The sequence below is a fragment of the Phaenicophaeus curvirostris genome, chromosome Z, assembly GCF_032191515.1.
Source record: "Phaenicophaeus curvirostris isolate KB17595 chromosome Z, BPBGC_Pcur_1.0, whole genome shotgun sequence".
NCBI lineage: Eukaryota > Metazoa > Chordata > Aves > Cuculiformes > Cuculidae > Phaenicophaeus > Phaenicophaeus curvirostris.
Genome location: NC_091431.1, coordinates 15,024,170 through 15,048,392, shown reverse-complemented (window position 1 = coordinate 15,048,392; position 24,223 = coordinate 15,024,170). Strand labels below are relative to the sequence as shown.

General features: G+C 50.2%; 2 protein-coding genes across 3 annotated transcripts in view; one reads left to right on the top strand and one right to left on the bottom strand.

Moving 5' to 3' along the window:
- The window catches only part of POLR1E (RNA polymerase I subunit E), a 278,376-nt gene that overhangs the window by 241,414 nt on the left and 12,739 nt on the right, over window positions 1-24,223 (top strand). Inside the window, exons 1-2 of one of the 2 annotated variants that reach the window (XM_069881086.1) lie at window positions 22,342-22,437; window positions 23,563-23,666. In XM_069881086.1, coding sequence (XP_069737187.1) covers window positions 22,356-22,437; window positions 23,563-23,666 — 186 coding nt within the window. In that variant the 5' untranslated portion in view covers window positions 22,342-22,355. Of the gene's footprint in view, window positions 1-22,341; window positions 22,438-23,562; window positions 23,667-24,223 lie in introns of those variants that run through there. The other variant, XM_069881087.1, reaches the window with a different exon arrangement.
- Window positions 5,729-22,186, bottom strand: ZBTB5 (zinc finger and BTB domain containing 5). Its single transcript, XM_069879943.1, has 2 exons — window positions 22,165-22,186; window positions 5,729-9,982 (listed from the first exon to the last, which is right to left on the bottom strand). The coding sequence occupies exon 2, from the start codon at window positions 9,976-9,978 to the stop codon at window positions 7,954-7,956; it is 2,025 nt and encodes a 674-aa protein (XP_069736044.1). The 5' UTR covers window positions 9,979-9,982; window positions 22,165-22,186; the 3' UTR covers window positions 5,729-7,953.

The window sequence follows — 24,223 nt, the reverse complement described above, 5'->3', positions numbered from 1 at the left end:
TGTGTGTGTGTATGTTTATATATATATAAACACACAGCAAAGCGTGTTAAAGCAGCACCATCACGTCACTACCCTGGAGTTCTACCAGAGACTTGTTTTGCAGTGCCAGGGTTATCGGGGCTGGACACCTCCATGAATTGCAGATTTGTGTTCCCCACATGTGTGTGACGAGGAAGCCAGTTCAATTTAACTTCTTCTTGTGCTCTACCTCTCCAGGGTGGTAGGAAGCCTTGGTGAGTGCATCCTGCCAGGGCTGTGGGGGGACACGAGACCAGGGGCCGTCTGGTCCATCCCTGCCCAGCAGCGGCTCACCTCTTCACCAGCCTCCTCGCAGCTCCACCTGCTCCCTGTCCTTGTGCTAGGGAATGTGAAAAGCAGACCTGGACTTACCCGGTTCTTTGTGAGCTGTGGCTCTCTACTGCCCACACCCCTCCCAGCCTTGTCACTCTGCCCCCCACATTCCAGCATTCAGAGCAATATATGAACAAGGGACAGCTCTGCTCCTAAGGCTGTGGTGTAGAGGAGGAATCACAGGATCACTAGGTTGGAAAAGACCTCCAGGATCATCAAGTCCAACCATAAGGACCAGATGAGTGAAATGTTTCAACTTCCTTGACCCCAGGGGCATCCATCCTGCAGATACAGAACACAAAGCACACCCAGAGTTCAGCCAGGACAGGTATGGATAATCTGCTGAGCAGTGATGACCTCAGACAGCAGCAGAGCAGCCGCACCAACCACGGAGCTGCTACTGCATCGTCTCCACCCTGGGTTTCCTCTGAAGTCAAGACTGGAGCAGCTCTCTTGGCATCCTGGGCACAGAGACCCATCATTTGCCGCACAGCACAATGCATAGAAGTAGCCTAAGAGCTTGTGGCCACCTTCAGTCCAGGTTAAGCATGATTACAGATACTGTCCTGCATCTTAAAGCAAGGCTGAAAAGCTGTCCCCATCCCAGGGCACTGGGATTTCTGCTAGGTGCCAGGTGCTAGGTGCCCTGTCCCCATCCCAAGGCACTGGGATTTCTGCCAGGTGCATGAGGCAGGTGGGCATGGGCACCCTGCTTCCAGCCACGCACCCTCGCAGAATCACAGAATCACTAGGTTTGAAAAGACCCACAGGATTATTGAGTCCAACCATTCCTATCTGCCACCAAACCACGTGTTCACCTGTGGTCGGTTCTGGGCCCCTCACCACAAGAAGGATGTTGAGGCTCTGGAGCGAGTCCAGAGAAGAGCAACGAAGCTGGGGAGGGGGCTGGAGGACAGGCCTTATGAGGAACGGCTGAGAGATCTGGGGTTGTTTAGCCTGGAGAAGATGAAGCTGAGGGGAGACCTTATTGCTCTCTACAACTACCTGAAAGGAGGTTGTAGAGAGGAGGGTGCTGGCCTCTTCTCCCAAGTGACGGGCAACAGGACAAGAGGGAATGGCGTCAAGCTCCACCAGGGGAGGTTCAGGCTGGACAACAGAAAAAAATACTTCATGGAAAGGGTCATTGGGCACTGGCAGAGGCTGCCCAGGGAGGGGGTTGAGTCACCTTCCCTGGAGGTGTTTAAGGGACGGGTGGACGAGGTACTGAGGGGCATGGTTTAGTGATTGATAGGAATGGTTGGACTCGATGGTGGGTCTCTTCCAACCTGGTGATTCTATGATTCTATGATTCTAAAGATCATCTAGTTCCAACCCCTCTGCTGGGACACGTCCCACGAGAAATGATGCCACAGAGGAACAGGGAGAGGGGTCTGCAAGAGCCACAAGAAAAACATCTCACTGTCAGTGCAGGAGCTTGTTCCCAGTGCTCCCAGCAGTGCTGCCAGCAACTCCCCTCCACTGGGCTCCAGGCATGGGGCGCTGGCACCCACAAGCCAGAAGGAGGAAGAGCCGCACAGAGGGGCTGCAGGCTGGCCAGACCCCTCCTGCAGTGCCTCCAGTGCCTCGTACACCTCACCACTCGTCTCCCACCACAAGGCAACCCGTGTGCGCTGCCAGAGGAGGCAGAGCCTGGAGGCAGCGAGCAATGGGCTGCAGCCAGACAGACAGAGAACAGCATTTGGAGGAAAGCCCAGGACAGTGACCGGCCATAACGTGCCTGAACTGCTCAATTCGCCGTTTGTTACTGTGCGGCACAGGATGGTCTCTGGCAAGGGTAAAAGGAAGAGCGTGAGTCTGCACCTCCAAGGGCGGCAGCGTGCCGTCTTCTCCAACTCACATCCTGTATAAAAGCTGAGCAGGGTGCTGCATGATAATCCAAAATGTTTCTTAAGAGATGAGAGAGAAGGGCAGCAGCTGGCAGTGTCCCCAGCCTGGTGCAGGGGAGGAGCAGGGACACACAGAGAAAAGCCTGTGCTTGGGAACTGAAACCCATCCAGTACTCTCCGTACTTCTCTTCCTGTCACAAAGCCATTCATGCTGAATTCTCTGCTTGAATTTCCCTGGATGTTAATTGAACCATACTGTGATACCAATAATAGCTATTGGAAGACGTTCACTAATTAGTTATTGATGCTGGCTAGTTAAGGGAAGACCTTTGCTTCATGCCTCAGTGAGCAGCTGACACGTTTATCAATATGTTTTGATTCACAAGCGCCGCTGATCGCTGTACGCCTGCCCATCACATCCAGAAAGTGTTTGGGAAGTTCCTAATGAGACCTCTGCTGACCGAGGAAAGGTTTTTAGCTCTGGTGTAAACAGGAAGGGAGTCCTGAGTATATCAACTGGCTGGAAATTTTCCAATTGACCTAACAGGAACCAGAAGGATTCACTTTTCTATGGATTCACTTTTCTGTGGATTCACTTTTTTCTTGGCTGTGTTGCATGGGCACACCTCCACCAGGTCAGTTTGCTGGTCTGTGTGGTTTTTGAGTTTGACACTGAAGATTTTGGCAGTGGTAAACTTGCTGTAATGCCAACGGACGTTGACTAAATACCCAAGAGGTTATTGTGATCCCTAATAATGCAAGAAATAGTTAAGTCCAAACGAACTGGTCTCCAGCCACTGGTATTTGACTCCCCAATGTATTAAGAAATAGACAGGAGGTTGTAAATAAGGCCGTGAGAGCCGCCAAAGCTGCTGTCTCGCCATGCAGTTCCTCTAAGAACACCTTCTACAGCTATGGATTGTTTTGTTCTGCCAGCAGAAACCATCCATGTGCCCTTACTGAAAAGACTTTTTCCAAAAGCACTTAAAAGCCTATGAACTGTGAAACATTAACTTTCTCTCTCTCCCCTGCTTGGAGGAACCTGTCGATTTTTAGGCATGTCTGAGTGTGGCTGGTCAGAGCTAAGCCTGCTGACCACAAAGCACGGAAAAGTCTTGTGGAGTCTCTGGCCAAGGCCAAATGCCTCTGAGCAGGATTTCTGGCTCAGCGAGCTCTGGGCACACTCCATGCCAACAACCACGAGTCAAAGCTTTGTGCCACCAGCGGCTACACAGCCTGTCAATGCAGCAGGCTGCAGGGGCTCCAGATCACTGCATCAGTGTCTTCCCACAAGGAATTCAGCCAGCAGCAGTGACAGTGGATTATGGATTTTACAGATGCCATGTAGTTATTATTTCAGTAACCACAGTAATAATCACTTACAAAGTGCATTTTCTACAGGAATAAAATTGTTACTGGCTGAAGCACAGGCTTTTACCATCAGTCCTTGACAAGAACAAGCATTTCTTTACGTTAAAGGGTAACAATCACTTTGCAGATTTCTTCCAAGTGGCCTCTTTTGGTGGTTCTTTGGCTGACAGTGGTGATGCAAACCAGGAGACTTGCACTCGCCTGCTGTGTGGGAAGCAGCATTTCTTCATTCCCCATGTGCTCACAGCCAGAGGAGCCCGGAGCACTGAGGGAAAAGGTGCAGGAAAGCCGTCCCTCTGGACAGGCGGTGGCTGTGGAGGTGGGTGTCACACCTGCTGTTTTCAGCCACCTGCAAGGTTCAGACCCCAGGACATAAGCAGCAATGGTGGCAAAACTGCCACAGAAGCAGGAGCTCCTGCTGCAGCCATTCCACACACGAAGCACAAACTGTTGTTCCACCAGGCATTCCCAGGGACAGACCCTCCCCTGGGGTCCCAGACAGGGGAATCCTGCTGCGGGCTGGGGGTGTTTCACATGCGGGAGATTCCCATGGACTGACCTAGTGAGACTACAGTGGGTCCTGCTGGAAGTCCCATCTGCGGGGACAACCAGCTGAGGACAGAGCACACAGCCGAGCCTCTGCACAAGTTTTTCAGTGGGAAGCTTTCCCACAGGCTTTCCACAACTGTTTTCCCTGGCAGGAACAGCAAGCCTTTAAAAGCGATTCCATACAGTAAGTGAATGCGAGGCCTCAGCTGAGCGCACGCACGCCAACAAACACAGAGGCACAGACTCAGCACTGATGTGCGGCCCCCGCCACCTGACATCAGTTCAGTTGTTCCTTCTTACAGGCAGCTGAATATTAAGAAAAAATAAGAGTGCAATACAGCATTTAAACTACAGACTGCTGCTTTTATGCTTTTGTATTATTTAACTGCCTTGATGTAAGTTCAAGCCATGAATTACACTATCATGTCACACAATTTAGCGCTAATACATTTTATCAATCAAGTCACCAAGGCAGCTTTCATCAGGCATCCTGTGCTGCAGACTTGGAAGGCCCTTCAGGTGCCCTTTGCTCCCTTGCCAGCACCAGCACCTCTGCAGTCACAACGTGAACTCATCAGGGAACTGCTAAAGCTGCAAAAAAAAAGTCAGTAGTTTCCATGCATAAGTGGGGATGCTCCCAGAATTCCCAGACTTTCCAACCTTCATGTGATGAATGAGGTGCAGCCAACTCACCCCCTCCCAGAAAGGCTGCGGCAGGAGTAATAATCCCTGCAGGTCAGCCAGCAGCACAGCATCTCAGTGACCTGCATGAAACATTTAATGGCACCTCCAGAGCAGGACAGCCCACCACGCTGCGGCCATGGTTGTAGGAGGCACCAAACCATCCCGAGCCCAATCAAAACCCCTACGAGCCCTGCCAGCTAACAAGCAGTACTTGTTCAGTCCATGATGGGCTGTTGCAGACACCGGGATGGCATTAAACAAGTAAATCAAGCCAGAGACAGCATCACAGAATGCAGGGTTTATTTTCAGGTGCTCAACAACACTAACATACCAATGTCTTCACATGAGATCTCTCTGCAGCACTTGTGAAATTGAATTCTGAACAAAGTCAGGGTGATACCGTCATTGACCATGTCTCTCTGAGATGAGACATTCTCCTACAGCAAGGACAGCTGAGCGGAGACACCACTCTGAGATACTGATTCTTTCTGGAAAACTGGAAAGCAACCAGCCAGCTACAGGGTGTGCAGTCCTCCTCCAGAGGCACCAGGTGTCAAGGAATAATGGAATTTAAAGATGCTGCTTTCAAAAATGCTCCAAGTTGAACTTTTTCTTAACAAAAGAAGGCAGAATTCCTCCTGCGTAAGGTCTGATATTTCACAATGACATTAAAATATGCATAAAAACAGATCAATAGTACAATTAAGTATGTTTAACTGCTCATATTGCTTCTCAGTTACTCTGATCTCCTTACTCACACAAATGCTTTATTCCTATGCATTGTAAGAATTCAAGGAATTCAGATGCACTGTAGGAAACAGTTTGGAAATTTCAAAAAACACCACCCTACTTTTAAAACAAAACACTAGAAATGCAAGGAAGATGCAACAATCAGAACAGTACTAATAAGGCAACACAAGAGGATGTTAAAGTATAAAATACTGCATTTTATTGATGTTTCAGTGAGATTGTTTATTTTAGCTCAATGCTGTTAGTCCCCAATATCAAAATTATTATCAAACAAAATGTGGCACATCCTAATGCTTTAAAAACTGCAGCACATTTCCTTAATGTTTATAAAATAAAGAAACAGAAATATGACTGTTAAATAAAACCTTTAACAAAATCTTAACATTTCAAAGGAACCAACCCAATCATTTCTCGTGTTTCTGTGTTCCTGTTCACCTTGGATGCTCCAGGTACAAATGATGCATTGGCAGACATCTATCTCTCCTCTTCTTGTGAAGAGGCATAATTAGAGATGAAGACACATTTCTCCCTTATCAGCTACTGTATCACATGAAGCCAAGGATGGAAAGCTTTCCATGTTTCCCTTGGTCTGTCACAGCTGGTTTCTGTGCTGCCATAGGCTTGGCAGTTCATCCCTCTAAACAACCTGCAGGACAGTGGACTAGACTTTCATTTTTGGTTCATCCCAACACAAGCCCCAGGTGTTCAAGAAGGCCAGCTACTGGGTAGCACAGATTCTATGTAGCTGCCAAATATCCTCACACAGGACACATCTGCTATGCAACATCAAATAAAAAGGGGAAGGCTTGCAGATTTGTTTCATATTACCGTAAAGCTGTTGCTGAATGGCTTGGATGCCAGGAACTGTAAATGCTGTGTCTCTCCTGAGCAGAGTGGACAGGCTGGCCTCGCTCCGGCACGGCACAGCAACACCTACCAACAGAAGTGCTCCAGAGTTTTACTGAGAAACTCAACACGATGAACACCAGTACGTATTTTTAATGCATCCTCAACAAGAGAAAAAGAGCCTGCAGGCAGCATTAACTGTGATGGTATCAAAGAGGAGGCAATTGAAATAAGATGTACATGGTTCCCTAGAGGAACAACAACCACTGAATTTCTGCTGTCCAAAGTGTATAGCGCTATTTGTTTAAATCACATTTATTCTAGATTTTTTTTCATTTATGTGGAAAAGTACACTTAAGACACTACTTCAAGTAGAAAGACTGGATCCAGCAACTACATGTTATGGAGAGACATAAATAAATATGGCAAGTAAGGATCATTCCTGACTGGTTTGACCCAAGGAACAATCACTATTTGTGAAAGAAAGTAAGTTAGTGTATAGAGGAGGAAATTAAAGCCTGAAGGATGTCAGTAGGGACAATTATTGCTTGTGCAATAATGGGGATCAGGTTGACTATCGGCATCTGGATATCAGCAAAAGGCTATCTTGCACAGTAAAAAAAGCCATCACAAATTATCTCTCTCCTTGAAAATAACAAAGCAGACAAAGACAAGCTCTTTTCAGACTTTGTGTATATAGAATTTTAACAGAGGAGATACAAATTGGTTAAAATACTGCTAAGAGTAGCACAAACAAGAAACAGTACTTCACTTATCACTTAATACAGGTTTCTACAGGGAAAAAAAAAAATCAGTCGCACATCCAGATCTTGCTATATTCAAAGTATATACACATCTGGCAGTCCAGAAGTTACTTGTCTGGGATTTAAGCACCTTCATTACACAGTGTCCTGTACTACAAAACAGCCAAACATACATTCATAACCCTAGAACTATTTTAACAGTTAGTATACTTTAAAGCATCATGTCAGGCAATTTTCTCTCTTACATACACGCAGTCTGCGCTCGCTACTGTAACGCTCTTGCCTTGCTGCCCGTACATAATGCCGTGGCTTGTTTAACCAGTCATGTGTTTAAATGCTTTCACTTTTACAAAATACTTTAGGAAAAACAAAAAGAGGAAATTTGCACTTTTCTCACTGTTGAAACGTGCTACTTCATAAGATAATTTTATTCTCAACCCTCCGCCCTGCAAAGGAGCCGCCGAGCTGCAAGGATTGCATCCCCATAGGCCCACGGCCTGAATGTATGTCATAGTACGCCTCACACACCCACAGCGCGACACCCACAGGTGCCAAGTCCTTTGCTTACAGCTGTTTGAGCCTCACAACACCCCTGTGAGGTAGGTACAGTAATATCCCCAATTTGCAGAACCACAAGTTTTGTGTGTGTGGCACAATCACACAGAAGTGTCCGTTGACCGGGAGCGGCCTCTGAGCCTGCAGCCTCGAAGGAAACAGCGCTCAAGTTGCTGCAAGTCCTTCAGGTCCCAGAGTTCCACCCCAGTGTTTCCCCAGAGCCAGGGCGGGGAAGGTTAAAGCAAAGTGCTAGGCAGATTGCTGCTCTGCCACCTCAGGCAGGTGGTCTTGGAGTGTTTGTAGAGGTGGCTGGACTGGCTGAACCGCTTGCCACACTTCAGGCAGGCATAAGGCTTTTCCCCTGTGTGCACACGGATGTGCTTCTTGCAGTCTGTCAAAGTCAAGAACGTCTTGCAGCAGATCTTGCACGCGTACTTGCGTGCACCTTCCACAACCAACACGTTGTGCTCGGATAAGGCCTTCTTGCATTTTGACAGGACATCCGCCGAGGCCCTGGTCAGCTGCGGTGGACCTGGCTGCGATGGATGCCCATTTTCAAAAGAAGTGCTCCCATTCATGATCAGCTGGGAACTGGATGAGTTATCCTGCAGCTGGGAGCTCCTGACAGAGGTCACCACAGGCATTTTGGGAGCTATGCGGCGGTAGCCAGGAAAGCTGCTGGCTCCACCTCTTACTGAGCCCATCATTGACCTTGACAGAGAGTGCAAGCTAAAGCCTGACCGTGGAAAATCCATGCCAAATTGTTCTGCTGCCCGGTACCCAGAAGTCTGCACACAAGGGAGACTCATCACTTCCTGCATCGGTCTCACAAAATGAGAGTCTGCAGGCTCACTGAATGGATTCTCGACATGAGAGACTGTGGCAGTCGAATGGCCACCAGCAGGCCCTGACTCTGGGCTCATCAGGTAAGAGGTGTCACTGTCCATTCTGCAGTCACTGGTAGTGTTTGGAATGTTGTCATCACTGTTCTGACTAGCACTGAAGCCACCACCCCTGCTTTTGTTCAGAAAATTTGAGATGCTGAAAGAAGACTTGTGCTCCAGGTTATTCGACACCTCCATAATATGGATGTCTCCCACCCTGTCAGTACTGGACTGTGGGTCAGAAAAGCTACGATCACTGCTTTCAGGACTCAGTTCTATCTTTTCTGCACTCACCACTCCTCCTTCCACCTCAACAGACTCACTGCCCTCTGCCTGGGAAGTGACATCACTCACCTCATCTTGAGGCTCTGGAGAACTCAGGGGCTCAGACTTCACCACAACCCTCATGTGCTCTTTTTCATTCAGACTGACCTCTGGATTCTCACACGGGAAGCTGGTCTTCTCAGAAGCAGCTTCCTGGTCAAAGCTGGTTTCCACCTGTGTTGCCTGGGATGCCATGGACATCTGTGAAATGTTTCCTCCGCTGTTGTCAGACTGGCTGGGCACTTGAGCATCTTCCTGAGCACTGAAAGACTGATCAAACATAATAGTATTGTCCTCCTGGTTATCAGCAACAGCATCAGCCTTAGAGTTGTCCACAATCTTCAGTGAATCTGGTGAGAAGAAGTCTTCCCGTGAATGAACTACTGACTGCCCGTTCTCTGCATTCACATCGGAAACAGACTCATCCATTGCAGGCCTGATGCGCTGCCTGGCCCGATCCTCTGAAGACTGTTTACGCTTGTGGAGACGGCGGATCGGAAATGTAGTGCGCTGCTCAGCGTTACTTCTCATTGAGGAACTCATGGCATTTGGTTGTTCCTCTGTGCTCTGAGTGGAATTTAAGGCTGAGCTCACAATGCTCAGCCCAAGCTGCTGAAGCATGAAAGACCTCTGCATGCGGGCATTCTGCTCTTGCACTCGATCGTTCGGGGGAGACATCGGCAGTGTCCTGGTAGTAAGGTAGTGTTTGCATGCTTTAACAACAGAGTTCAAATGTAAGTGAGAAGCTGCCAGCAAGACATCCATGACGTTGCTCTCTCCAAGCATTAGTGTGGAAGTATACATCATGTCTATCAGCGCAGCAAAGGCTTCTGCTGTCACCACTTCACTGTCCAGCTGAATCATATTCATAGTCTGATCTCCTTCTGCTACGGTAAACAGAGCACGGAAGTGAGTGCTACATGCTGCCAGGACAGAGCGATGCGCTTTGAAATGCCTGTTTCCCACAACAATGACACAGTCGCAGAGCTGGCCATGAAGCCTCTGGTAGTTGAGCTGCTGAAAGATTTGCTCGAAGTGCCCTGGGAAATCCATGATCCTATAAAACAAAAGAGAAGAAACTATAATATTAAAAATGGCTGAAATCCAGTTCAGACCACAGCAAAAACGAGTTTAAAAAACAGAAGATGACAGCTGAAAGGCAGGTGGACAATAACCGATGACATCGGTCCTGTGTCAAAGCTGGCAACTCTGCAGAGGACGAGGAAGAAGACACAGGCTCTGCCATAGAGCTGACCTGGCACAAGAGCCACCTCAGCAACACAGGTGACACAGGCAGCGCCGCTGCAGACTGAACAACAAAGGTCATTGCACCTCCATTAGCTCCTGTCCGAACCCAAACACATGCTGTAGCAAAACACTTAATCCTGGTTTTTCAAAACCTCTAATTGCAAGTGATCCCCTGCAACCTTTGACAGATTGCTCATGCTATCAGATAACCTCCCACTGAAAGGTCTGAACTGTACTCTCATCTCATTTAATCCAGCCTCATCTTCTGCAAATGACTTTCTGTGTGGCTTCCCAGCCACCGTGCAGAACTGTCAGTCCAGTATCTGCTTTCAACACGGAAACAAAGAGCTAATGGAGAGGAAGGGAGACACTGGAACAAGCAGTCAGTTCTCATCCCAGACTGACACTTTTACTTATCCAAAGAGCAATAAGATTCTCTTACTCGCTACAGTTTATCAGCTGGGATGCACTGGAACTCCTCTGTTTTACCCACAAAATAAATAAAATGGCAGTAAAATAGAAAAGTTTGGCAATATTAAAGGCTGTCTCCGTACTTATTGCTCCTTATGAACCTTCACAGCCCATGAGGATGTTATGGGAAGCTTTTGACAAAATGGTGCACTGCTCGACAAGACAGACTCGGGGCCTTTATTACTCAAATTCCCATTAACAGAACCTAAGTCAAATCTTAGTAGACTCCTAACTAAATATCTGACTTTCTGTGGTATTTCTACTTTTTCTCATGACAAACCCACAAAGCGTAAGATCTGGGGAACAGAAAGGTTGTGTGTACAGGGTATCACACACAAAATTTTGTGCGCACGTTTATTTTTCAACAGTAATTCCACAGCATCATGTGGCACAATGCTGTAAAGCAGCTAAAATAAAAGGTCATACAGAAAGAATTACATCTCTGGGATGAAATGCAAGTCTGCCAATGTAGAAATTCTGTCCTCAATTGCACAACTGTTGCAAACAAACCACATGCTGCATTTGGACACAGGCATGGTCGCAAGCTACATAAGTAAATTGCATGCAACAACTCCCACTGTCATGTTTGACTAGCAAAGAACAGTTTGCTCAGAAATAACGTTTGTATTTCAAACTCTTCTCAGGTGTTTCACTTTGCACCAGGACTTTGCTCAGAGGGCACACTGGGGCCAGAGACAGCAGCTGCCAGCTATTCACCTTCTTAGGGAAACAGGTACAGATGCAGATATAGATTGTTAATCACTGTAGTTTTGTTGACCTGTAAGGACACAGATGAGCTGTTTAGTCGAGAGGATCCACAGAAAAAGTAAACTCTCAGATATGCAAAGAATAGCTCCCAAGTTCACAGGCATGGAGAAGGGCAGCACGTGGCCACAGGGGTTTCTTGCACCCACAGGAGCTTGGTGCTCTGTGCACACCTCTGCTGCAAGTTACAAGGCAGTCAGGGAGGCAGGGAAGAAGGACCACTGCCTCCAGCACACGCACTGCTGTCAGACCATGCTGGGAAAGCTCGAAGAGCCATGCAACACACAGATCACTGATGGATTTGCACATTTGTGCATACCTAAGCAGCTATGGGATTAGAAAGATCTCCAGGCTTCCAGCCGCAACTCAGCTCAAATGAGGAAAGCACAACTGCAGTGTTCCCCAGCCTTGGGTTACCACCATTACCATCTTCAGGAAAGCAGGAGGGTTCTCGATCCTCTTTTACAAAGAATAAACTTTTGAAGTAACTCAGGAGGTATTCTGCAAATAGCACGAGGTTAGGTTTCTCCTGAGGAAATGAAGTAAACACACGCTGCATTCCATCACTCCCTGCACAATAACCCCGCCTTCTCCCACTCTGCTCTGCATCGGAAGCCAGAGGGAGCTCAGGCTGCACCTGGGCAAGGCTGCCAGTCACACCATCCGCTGGCAGAGCGGAACAAGCATGAGCTGCACCCTCCATCCAGCAAGGGTACAGAGCCAGACCCCTTTTCTGTCAGGCCTACAGCTACAAACTGTGCTGGACTCGGAACACCGGTCTCCTCAGCCACAACCTGCCAGTCTCCCACAGCTACAGAAGGGTGAGGCAGCTTAATTCCACTCTGTAACACTTCTTGTCATTCATTAACAAATCTTTATGCTGTCAGGGACAGGACACCACAGGCAGCTTTGGGCAGGAAGGCCTTAGGCGCAGATGCTCTCCATTTTCAGCCTTCCTGGAGGTTGGTACAGACACCAGTGTGTAATGAACTGCTGCCGCTTTCTGATTCCTTGCCTATGAAATCCCCTAGGAGCAACCTGGACAAAGGGACCTGCTCAAGTTCACAGCCTTTGCTGCACCTGGGCTAACATCAAGCTATGTAAAATTAAGTGAATCGGTACGGTATTAAGCAAAGAGATCTGAATTCATGACAGAAGAGGTGGCACACAAGTATAAAAGCACAAAGACTAAAACCAGCAGGCCACAAAATCTCCAGGACAGCTGCTGCCTGCCTCAGCCCCCAGCTGGAGCTAACAGGAGAGCAGCTGCCCTTGCCTGGCAGAGGCAGCTGGCATTCACCCACCTTCTTCTCCAGGGCCACGACACAAGCTGTGCAGGTCTTTGCTGGAGGAAGATTCCATACCGAATCCACTGCACCAAGGACCCTGCCCCTTGCCAAAGGATATAGGATCAAAGAACCATAGTTTTACAAAAGTACCAAGAACCCAAAACTTCTGGCAAAAACCTGTTGCCCCCAACTGAAATTGGTACTTGTGCATTTCAAAAAGAACAAAGAAATAAATTGCACTTTATGCTTTCCAGCAACAACGAGGGTCCAGTGGCATTGATAATCTCCTGATTTGGCAGCACTGAGGCTGTGATGCTTGGATACCTGAACTGAGATTTCACCAAGTACTGTGTGACAGCCTCCCTTATCTCCATACATGAAGCTAAAACAGAAGAATCTGCATTTGACACCGTTTTTAAATAAGAAACAGAAATACAGGTACTAAGTGATTTTGTTTATCTTTCACTACCAATGTGTAACTGACAGTAAAAATACAATGACATTTTCCAACAAAAAAAAGGATGTTAAACAAGACAAACTTTGCCACTGCACAGTTTTTACTTCTACACATTTTCTATGAGTATAACACACAGGAAAGTGAGGAACTGCTTCCTGTGGTTGTAGGAAGAAGGAGGAACAAGAGAACGGACCCTGAAACTCACTGACCTCGGCAGCAAGACAAATGGAGGACAGAAGCCTGTGAAGAGAGCCACAAGTGCCAGCAGGAAGTGTCTGGAATGCGACAGAGGCCAGGGCTGCCACATCGCTGTCTGCCTTCGCTGCTCACACACACCTGGGTAAACTCACACCTTCCTTTGTTCCAGAGACAACCTCCACTGTCAGGAATGCTCCTCTCCAGCCAGGCGTCTCTGGAAAGTCAGCAGGGACTGCCAAACAACTCTTCATTCATCTTTTGCTCACATCCAAGACGGGCCAGGTGTTACACCAGAGTCAATGCTCTCTCCTTTTCTTCACGGGACTAAAACACAGGGTCTAGGGGGAATCTAGAGAGGAAGGAGGAGGTGATGGTGGGGGAAGGGAACAGTTGCCACAGCAATAAAGGAACTCTCTCTCCATTTAAAATACCTTCCCTAGAGCACCAGCATGCTCCCTGGGGGCTGGATGTTGGCCAGCTCCTGACTTTGCTCCCCAGACCTGAGTGACAGCTCCAAGGAACCATTTCACAGTTGCACAGCTGTAGGTAGGGATGATCTGTGTAGTGAACAATGCCACAGCCCACCGGGAGACAACCCGGAAAACACCAGGTACCCACCACACCAGGAGAGGGAAGGGACCTCTTTTCCCCAAGGACAAGGACACCGTGGCATTAACTACAGTGACTTCCCAATCTGCAGTAGTGCTGAATCACCACCACCCCCCACAGGAGCAGCACCAGAGGCCTCATCCTGCTGCTGTCTGGTCAAGCAGGGTGAAGTCCACTTGCAAGAAAAGACCAACAGGCACACAAGGTGGGACCCTCAGGCAGCTGTCCTGCAGTCCCAGCCTGCCCATCCGCAGTCGGCAGCCACGCGCGTGCTCGAGGCCAGAGCCTGGCTCCAGCCACCAGCACAGACTGCCACAGGAACTCCCTGCGTCCTGCATTCTTGCCCTTGTAGCCACAGGCACTCAAATTTTCAAACCCAGCTCCGCCCTTGGGGACGAATGGAGCCCCTTGCTCCCAGGCCACTCCAGCGGCTCACCCAGGCTGATCTCTGCTGGCCACGTGGTTTGAGCTAAAGCAGACAAAGTTTTCCGATTTTTCAGCTAAGTCTCTTCTGAGTAACTTAATTTTCCGAGAGTTAGCAACATGTTTTCCAGACACTGTCTGTCTCTGGAGGTGATAACACTTAAAATTTATGGTTTTCACCAAAGCAACGGAGCACTGGTATGCAGAAAGGCTACTGCTTATTCCTGTCCCTATGGAAACCAAGGCCATCCTCAACTCGGTGGAATGCTGTAAGTCAAAAGGGCAAAAAAAGGTCACTCCCGCAGGGAGAAGCAGACAGGAGTGGTGACTCCAAACTGACCAACATGGTATTCTGGGCCATATACACTGCACTCTGTACAGAACTGAGGAATTACAAGGATCACATCCTCTTCTTCAATGGCTGACATCCAGTAAGGATCTCACCCATCCATCAGCCCATGATTCTGATCTGTGCATTGCTGAACCCAGCCTCTGTCTGCTGCCAAGTCCAGCCTGGGACCTTCCCACTGCCTGCAATGGCCTCAAGTTCTGCCAGGGGAGGTCTACGCTAAACATTAGGAAAAGATTTTTCAGGGAAAGGGTCATTGGGCACTGGAACAGGCTGCCCAGGGAGGTGGTTGAGTCACCTTCCCTGGAGGTGTTTAAGGGACAGGTGGACGAGGTGCTCAGGGACATGGTTTAGTGTTTGATAGGAATGGTTGGACTCGATGATCCAGTGGGTCTCTTCCAACCTGGTGATTCTGTGATTCATCTGTGGTGACGTGTCATCATCAGGATGTTCAATTTTGTATATTATATATATTTTATTTTAGTAGTATTATTATTACTACTACTATTATTGTTTCATTAAAGCTGATTAGTTTCCAACCCACAATTCTGTCTCTCCCCCATTTCCCTTTCCACTCTCCCTGAGTGTGGTGAACTGGCACTACAGCTGCTCTGCGTTTAGCTGCAGGGACAAGCTCAGGAGCAGCCCCACACAGTTCTGCCTGGGCTCCCCCTCTGCACTCCTTCAGGCTGCGCAGAGGATCCCGGTGACCTCACCGGACGTTCCGGGATGCACAAAGCACAACATTCCTCACGTACATGGATGAGGGTAAGGCTTACAGTTCTTAAACAAAGCCTGCCATGACAAAAAAAAGCATCAGCATTACAGATTTCTAACTGGGAAGATGACGTGGAAGTGTTTTGGAATTCTAGGAGGAAGACCTACAGCCCACAGTTACACAGCCTGTTTGTCCACTTCCCATCAGCCTCAGGGGCTCTGCCAGCCCAACCAAACTTAGCAAACAGGAGGCAAGAGAGGCAAGATACTGAATTCCCACAGGCTGAAGTTGGTGTCTGGTTACAGCAGGAGCCAACCTTGTAAGTCCTGCTCCTCACAGAGTGACAATGAACTCCCATAAAGGACACCTGAGCAAACAGCCACTGGGGGGTGCGTGCCCCCAGCCAGGCCCCCGTGCGGCTGACGCCCAGGCAGGCAGGTGGGACACAGGAGCGCAGAACACAAGCACGTGGCAGAAGAAGGGATGGATTTTTCACTGGAATTCAGGTTTATTAGCACACATTCCTACTCCTTGTAATAGCAGTAATTTCTTCATGTGGTTTCTCTCTGTTTCTTGAACAATTAGCACTGATAACTCAGTAGACCTATGGCCCCTTTTGCCACCACAGCCCTTTGCGGCAACACTTGAGCTGCAGCAAGGCAGGTATTTAGGTTCACTTGTACTGAAACTACTACAGTATCAAAAAAACCTTATATCTCTCTTCTTTAAGTTAAAGTTAACTCATGATAAAACAGCGTGAAAAATAACTCCACATAATGATCTATTTAAAACCATACCACCACGTCCCTTACTAAAGGACACAGTTCAGACCACATTGCAACCTTGAGCTACTGCCAGGAAGCCAAACAAAGAACAAAATCAAATGCAACCAAGTTCACAGAATTCTATCATAGAATCAGAGAATGGATTGGGTTGGAAGGGACCTTTACAGATCATCCAGTCCAACGTTCCTGCAGAAACAGGGTCACCTCCCACTGGATCAAGGGCTCCAAGCCTCATCTAGCCTGACCTTGGAACACCTCCAGGGATGGGACAGCCACCACTGCTCTGGGCAACCTGAGCCAGGGCCTCCCCACCCTCACACAAAAACATTTCTTCCTTCTATCCAGTTTAAATGTCCCCTCTATCAACTTAAAACTGCTCCCTCTCATCCTACCACTGCACTTCCTGAGAAAGAGCCCCTCCCCAACCTTCCTGGAGCCCATTTCAGTACTGTCACCTGCTCTAAGGTCTTCCCGCAGCCTTCTCTTCTTCAGGCTGAACAACCCCAACTCTCCCAGCCTCTTCTCATACAGGAGGTGCTCCAACCCTCTGATCATCTCTGTGGCCTCCTCTGGACTCGCTCCGACAGGTCCTTTGTGCTGGGGAGTGCAGAACTGAATGCAGGGCAGACAGACAGAATCCCCTCCCTGGCCCTGCTGGTCCCACCACTTTGGATGCAGACCAGGCTGGCTTTCTGGGCTGCAAGTGCACATTGTTGACTCATGCCCAGTTTTTTGTCCACCAACATGCCAAGCCCTTCTCCTCAGGGCTGCTCCTAATCACATCATCCCCCAGCCTGTAGTGAAACCAAGGACTGCTCTGACCCCAGTGCGGAACCTTGCACTTGGCCTTGTTGAACCTCATGAGGTTCACACAGGCCCACTCCTCTAGCCTGTCCAGGCCATTCTGGATGCCAACCCTAAATTGCCCCTGAAAAAGTTTTTTAAAAGTTTGCAAAGTAATTGATTTCATTTTACTAAAATCAACAACAAAAGCTGCCTCAACACCAGCACTCGGCTGAACAATCCCAGAAGAAATCTCACAGACACACTTCTGAAAACTTCAGATGAGGTACTTGTTTTTTCCCTTATCAAATAAACAAAGTACACCTCAAACCCCATTTGATATTCCAGGCTCCAAGCCTGCAGAACTCCCTGGTGTAATCCAAAATCTTAGAGGACCAATATTACATTTATAACTGTTTGTCTCTTCACTCAAGTTACGTTTCACAAAGCATCACAGCACACTTGTACCGTGCTTAACCATTGCACTTGAAACAACACACCTCATAAAAAGCTTCCCTTAAGGCCAAAATACAAACACAAATCTGGACAGGAGTCGGTGTTTCTAGTGTTGTTTCAGAAGATGTGTGCTACTATCAGCTGTGTTGAGTTTTTAACAGGTCAGCAGGAGAGTAGCGCGGCAGAGGCAGGAAGCAATGGAAGCCTCCAGTTTCTCTGACACCCTCAGCCAGTCTTGTCCCTTTGAAACACAGACAGAGTGCGTTCTCTGCTCCCAGAGTGTTTCCAAGCTGTACATACAGTGGAATCACATTGACAACAGTTAAAAAGATTTCTGGATTTGCTCTGTACAAATGAAGGAGAGTGACATTGCTTTCCTGTATGCAACAACAGGGCCAGTGCAGCCGGGAAAGTCATTTTTGTGAGCCTGACAGGACCTGCAACAGTGACTTCCATGACCAACAGCTGAGCCCACAACAATGCATCCGAGGGGCTTCCTCGGCCAGGTTTGCAGGTGGTTCAGTGAATGCATTTTATCGCCCTGCTGCCAGGGAAGACAAGTGACAACTTTCTAAGAATCAGAAAGGATTAGCTGCACTGCGAAGGCATCTGCTGGTGGCACCAGCCCATCCAAGAAGAGTAAGAGATGAGCACAAGGCTCAGTGTTCCCTCTTCCCCTAAAAGGCGCTGCACACAGAGAGCCCAGCCCATGGCAACACCAACTCGCTAACAAACAGGCACAGCTCATCTGCTACAAGGAGTGCCCCTGAAAGGAGGAAAAAACAAGGCTAGGTTTCCTTAGACACTACTAGTTCTCTGAGGTAACAGACACTCCCTGCAACACAGCCATCATCCTGCTTCCTGATGTTCCCACTCACATCCTCCCAGTCTTGTGATCCATTGCTCGTTCTCCAGACCCTTCAGCCCAGCAGTGCTTCCAAGGAAGGCACATGGGTGCAGGCTGACCCGTGACACCCCCACAATCATTTCTAAATCCACCTCTTCAGCCTCACTACCTACCACAGACTCGCGATTTTTAAACACCACCACCACCTTCCCTGGCGATTCCTCTGCTCCAGTAAGCTTTTAGTCCCAATGAATCTGGCTTTGACTGCACAATGAATAGACCTGCTTTTGCCAAGAAATGGTTTAGATCAACAAGAGATCAGTTTTCCATCAGCACAACAGATTCATCAGCATTACACATCTTCAGCCTAAGCAAATTACAACAGCCACAAAACTGGTTCAGCAGGTGACTACTGAACTGCGAAACTACCTGCCTCCAACCTCCACAAACTCCTTTCAAATATGCACCTTCTAACATGAACATTTCAGCCTCAGAAGGTAAAGTATCTGCACAAATGTGCTGCGGAGCTCCATTCTGGCATTGTGGCAGGTGGACCAGACACCCACCTAGCCACTCTGCCTCTTCTCCTTCTCAATGAGATGGAGGAGAAAGTAAGGTGAAAAGCTTGTGGGTTGAGATAAAGACAGGCAGAACATCCACCAATCACTATACAAACCACTCAACTTGGAGAAGATAAAATTAATGTATCGCAAACAAATAACAGAGCAGGATAGAAAGAAAAACAAAACTACAAACACCTTCCCCCCACCCTTCTTCCTAGGCTCAACCTAACTACTGATTCTTCTACCTCCTCCCCCAAGCAGAACAGGAGAATGGCGGCTGCATCAGTTCATAACACCTCATTTCTGCCGCTCCTTCCTCCTCACACTCTTTCCCCTGCTCCAGTGTGGAAGACAGTTCATCATGAACCTCTGCAGCATGCATCCTTCCCAGGGGCTGTGGTTCTTCATGAATTGCTCCAGCGTGGGTCCTTTCCATGGGATGCAGTCCTTCCTGAACTGCTCCAGTGTGGGCTCTCCACGGGCTGCAGCCTCCTCCAGGGCATGTACAGCTGCTCCCTGCAGCCTGCTTCTCTATGATCTGCACCACAGGCTGCAGGGGAACCTCTGCTCTGGAGCGCAGAGTCCCTCCCTCCTTCCTCACTGACTGTGGTGTCTGCAGGGCTGTTTCTCTCAGTCTCACTCCCAGCTGCTGGTCTACAGTGTTTTCTACCCTTTCTTTCTGTCATCGCAGAGGCGCTACCACCACTGCCAACTGGCTCTCCTTTGGCCAGCGGTGGATCCGTCTTGGAGCCAGCTGGAATGGGCTTAGTCCTCTCCATAAGCCACCCCCATACCCTCCTGCTACCTGGCCATGAAACCCAACATAAGCGTGTGCCAATGCAGAATTAAAGAGAAGACATCGTCCTAGGCACAGCTTAAAAGCCACACTAGCAGGTAGTAATTTACATGACTTAAATGTTTTATGCTCAATTAAGTAAATTCCTTCTGAGTAATTTTTGAAAGGTGGAGGAAAACATGGAGAGCTTTTGTCAGTTCAGAGGTGGTAACGCCTCTAACTGCTTCCACACAGACACCACACCAGATCTCCCTCGCTGCACAACGCATGGGTTTGCAGCAGGCTGCAAGGGTCCCCATCCTGATCGCTGTCAGCACCACCGCGAGCAGCCCCTGCGCTCAGCGCAATGGAGAGAGCACAGACATCGCAGAGCGCGCAGCTCCTGCACATCAGCAGAACACGGAGCGCTGCCCCAGTCGTGCTGTCCTCCACAAGAGGAGTTACAATCCAACAACTGCATCCAGTACAAGAATGCAGAACCCAGTTTGTAACACAGCACGTGATGATATTTCTTTGAAAACTAACTGTCAAATGAAACAGCTGTTGCTCCTGCGCTCATTCCTGAAGGCACCGGGAGCCACTTTACCTTTTCTTCTATTATTTTTTCACATCACTTGGAATATCCAAGTTTTGTTTCTCAGAAGTCTCAAGGCAGCACCCACGTCCCATCCTCACCACCAGCACTTAAGAATACACCCAGAGATCACACTCTGCACCTTACACACACAGAAAGCCCCATAGGCTCCTCACCAAACGCAGCATCTGACACTCAGCAGCACAGCACTCTGTGCCCCAACCAGGCCAGAGCCCGATGCGCCCTGAGGAGCCCCACGCTGAGGCTGAGCACCAGCTGCATTCCATGGCAGCATGTTCCGTACTTGCTGCTGCTGCCCCACAGCCATGGGACCAGCAACTTGACCAGGACACCCTCTGCCCTCAGTTGGGCCGGGGAGCCCCGGCTCCATGTGAATGGGACCCTATGAAGGGTACTGGGTCCACGAGAAGCTGGAATCTCCAGCGGGCTCTTCTCAAGGGCAGTGGAGCTGCGCTCCCCCAGCCCATCAGACCCCCGCTGGGCCCACCTCCTGTGCTCCCCCCCTGCAGGCGCCGCGTCTGGCCCACCCACAGCAGAAAAGGAAGCAAAGGAGGCTGAGAAGGAGCAAAGGGAAAGGCAAGGACCAGGAAAGGGAAGGGAAGAGGGAAGAGAAGGGAAAGGGAAGAGAAGGGGAAAGGGAAGAGAAGGGGAAAGGGAAGAGAAGGGGAAAGGGAAGTGAAGGGGAAAGGGAAGGGCAAAGGGAAGAGGATGGGGAAGGAAAGGGCAAAGGGAAGAGGATAGAGAAGGAAAGGAGAAAAAGGGAAGAGAATGGGGAAGAAAAAGGGAAAGGGAAGAGGACGAAAAGGGGAAAGGGAAGAGAAAGAGGGAAGATAGGGAAGGGAAAAGAGGAAAGGAGGGGGAAAGGGAAGGGGAAGGGGAAGGGGGGAAGGGGGAAGGGGGAAGGGGGGAAGGGGGAAGGGGGAAGGGGAAGGGGGAAGGGGAAGGGGAAGGGGGAAGGGGAAGGGGAAGGGGAAGGGGAAGGGGAGGGGGAAGGGGGAAGGGGAAGGGGAAGGGGGAAGGGGGAAGGGGAAGGGGGAAGGGGAAGGGGGGAAGGGGGAAGGGGGAAGGGGGAAGGGGGAAGGGGGGAAGGGGGAAGGGGGGAAGGGGGAAGGGGGGGAAGGGAAGGGGAAGGGAAAGGGGGGAAGGGGAAAGGGGGAAGGGGAAAGGGGGAAGGGGAAAGGGGGAAGGGGAAAGGGGGAAGGGGAAAGGGGGAAGGGGAAAGGGGGAAGGGGGAAGGGGGAAGGGGGAAGGGGGAAGGGGGAAGGGGAAAGGGGGAAGGGGGAAGGGGGAAGGGGGAAGGGGGAAGGGGGAAGGGGGAAGGGGGAAGGGGGAAGGGGGAAGGGGAAAGGGGGAAGGGGAAAGGGGGAAGGGGAAAGGGGAAGGGGAAAGGGGGAAGGGGAAAGGGGGAAGGGGAAAGGGGGAAGGGGAAAGGGGGAAGGGGAAAGGGGGAAGAGGAAAGGGGGAAGAGGGAAGGAGAAAGGGAAGAGGGAAGGAGAAAGGGAAGAGGGAAGGGGAAGAGGGAGGGGGAAAGAGGGGGGGGAAGGGAAGAGGGAGGGGGAAAGGGAAGAGGGAGGGGGAAAGGGAAGAGGGAGGGGGAAAGGGAAGAGGGAGGGGGAAAGGGAAGAGGGAGGGGGAAAGGGAAGAGGGAGGGGGAAAGGGAAGAGGGAGGGGGAAAGGGAAGAGGGAGGGGGAAAGGGAAGAGGGAGGGGGAAAGGGAAGAGGGAGGGGGAAAGGGAAGAGGGAGGGGGAAAGGGAAGAGGGAGGGGCAAGGGCCTGGAAAGAGAAAAGGAAGGAAACTGGGAACAGGAGAGGAAAAAGAAGGGAAGGGCAGGAGGCCGGGGAGGGTCAGGCCCGGGTCGGGTGAGGGGCGCTGCCGGCCCCGCTCACCTGCGGGCGCTGCGGGCGCGGCGGGAGCGGCGGGAGGCGGCGGCCCCGGGCACGCCCGTGCAGCTCGGGCCCGCGCCCGCCGGAAGTGACGCCACGGCCCCGCGCACCCACCGGAAGTGACGCCGCGGAGCGGCCCGCCAGCGGCCCCCGGAAGTGACGTCAGGGCGGCGCCGCGGGCCGGAGCGGGAGGCATGGAGGCCAGCGCCGGGGCCGCCCCCACGGCCACCTGGCGCTACCGCGGCGACCCCGAGGCCGGGCAGCCGGCGGCGATGGGTGAGGCCGGGATGGGGCCGCGGGCGGGGGGAGGCGGGGTGTGGGACCTCCTGTGCCCTCCGGGTTATCGCCCCTGTGGTGTCCCCCCGCCGCCGTCACTGCCCTTCCGTGACAATGAACTCCCATAAAGGACACCTGAGCAAACAGCCACTGGGGGGTGCGCGCCCCCAGCCAGGCCGCGCGCAGGTCACGCCCGGGCAGGCAGGTGGGACACAGGAGCGCAGAACACAAGCACGTGGCAGAAGAAGGGATGGATTTTTTCCCTGAAATTCAGGTTTATTAGCACACATTCCAACTTCTTGTAATAGCAATAATTTCTTTATATGGTTTCTCTCTATTTCTTGAACGATTAGCACTGATAACTCAGTAGACCTATGGCCCCTTTTGCCACCACAGCCCTTTGCTGCAACACTTGAGCTGCAGCAAGGCAGGTATTTAGATTCACTTGTACTGAAACTACTGCAGCATCACAAAAAACCTATCTCACTTCTCAAAGTTAGAGTTAACTCATGATAAAATAGCGTGAAAAATAACTCCACATAATGATCTATTTAAAACCATACCACTACATCCCCTTCTAAAGCACACAGTTCAGACCACATTGCAACCTTGAGCTACTGCCAGGAAGCCAAACAAAGAACAAAATCAAATGCAACCAAGTTCACAGAATTCTATCATAGAATCAGAGAATGGATTGATTGGAAGGGACCTTTACAGATCATTCAGTCCAACATCCCTGCAGAAACAGGGTCACCTCCCACTGGATCAAGGGCTCCAAGCCTCATCTAGCCTGACCCTGAACACCTCCAGGGATGGGACAGCCACCACTGCTCTGGGCAACCTGAGCCAGGGCCTCCCCACCCTCACACAAAAACATTTCTTCCTTCTATCCAGTTTAAATGTCCCCTCTATCAACTTAAAACTGTTCCCTCTCATCCTACAACTGCTCTCTGTGTCCCCTCCTCCCCAGTGTCATTGCCTCTCTGGTGTGCATCTGTCCCCTCCCCCGACCCCGGCATCATCACCCCTCTGTGTGTCCCCACTGCCACAGCCCCTCTGTGTGTCCCCCATGGTGTGACAGCCTCTTCCCGGTCTGAGGCATCTCTTCACCTCCTTTCCTTACAGTGCAGTTCTCCAACGGCAGGCTGCGGCGCTTCGACTCCATGCGATTCACCGTTTACCGGCACAAGGACACGGCCCATCCCCGGAGGAAGCACTGGAGGATCCTGGTAAGGGCGCGCCCAGGAATGCAGGAGGCTGCAGCCCATTGGGGCCGGTGCAGTTCTTGACCCTGGGGCTGCCCTCATCGCAGCAAGTGCCATGTGTGCACCTTTGGCCCAGACTGGAATGTGTAAGGTTTGTCCTGGCTGGATGCTTGGAGCATCTTTGCTAAGGACCCTGAAGTACTGGAAATGGTGCTGTGAACAGCCTGGCAGAGAGGCCAGATCGCTCCACGGTGACTTTGTGAGGAAAAACAATTTTTTTCAGAAACTGTTGCTCCTGGATTAAAGTGTGGTGGTCAGCACAGGGAGGCATTTTAGCTGCCCTCACGCCTGAGTTTGCTACACTGATAGGGTCTAAGTCCCATGATTCCTTTCCAGTGGTTCCTTATCTTCTGGCCCAGTGAAAGCCGAGGTAGAATTAGGTGCCACGGGGAGTTCCAGCTGCAAGAAACACTGTCTTTTTAAGGCTTTGGTCTGATGTGGAGCCTGTCCAAAATGAGCAAAGTGAAGTTTGCCTACGCATGACCAATGTCCAGTGCCTGGGAATACAGAGCTCTGTGGCA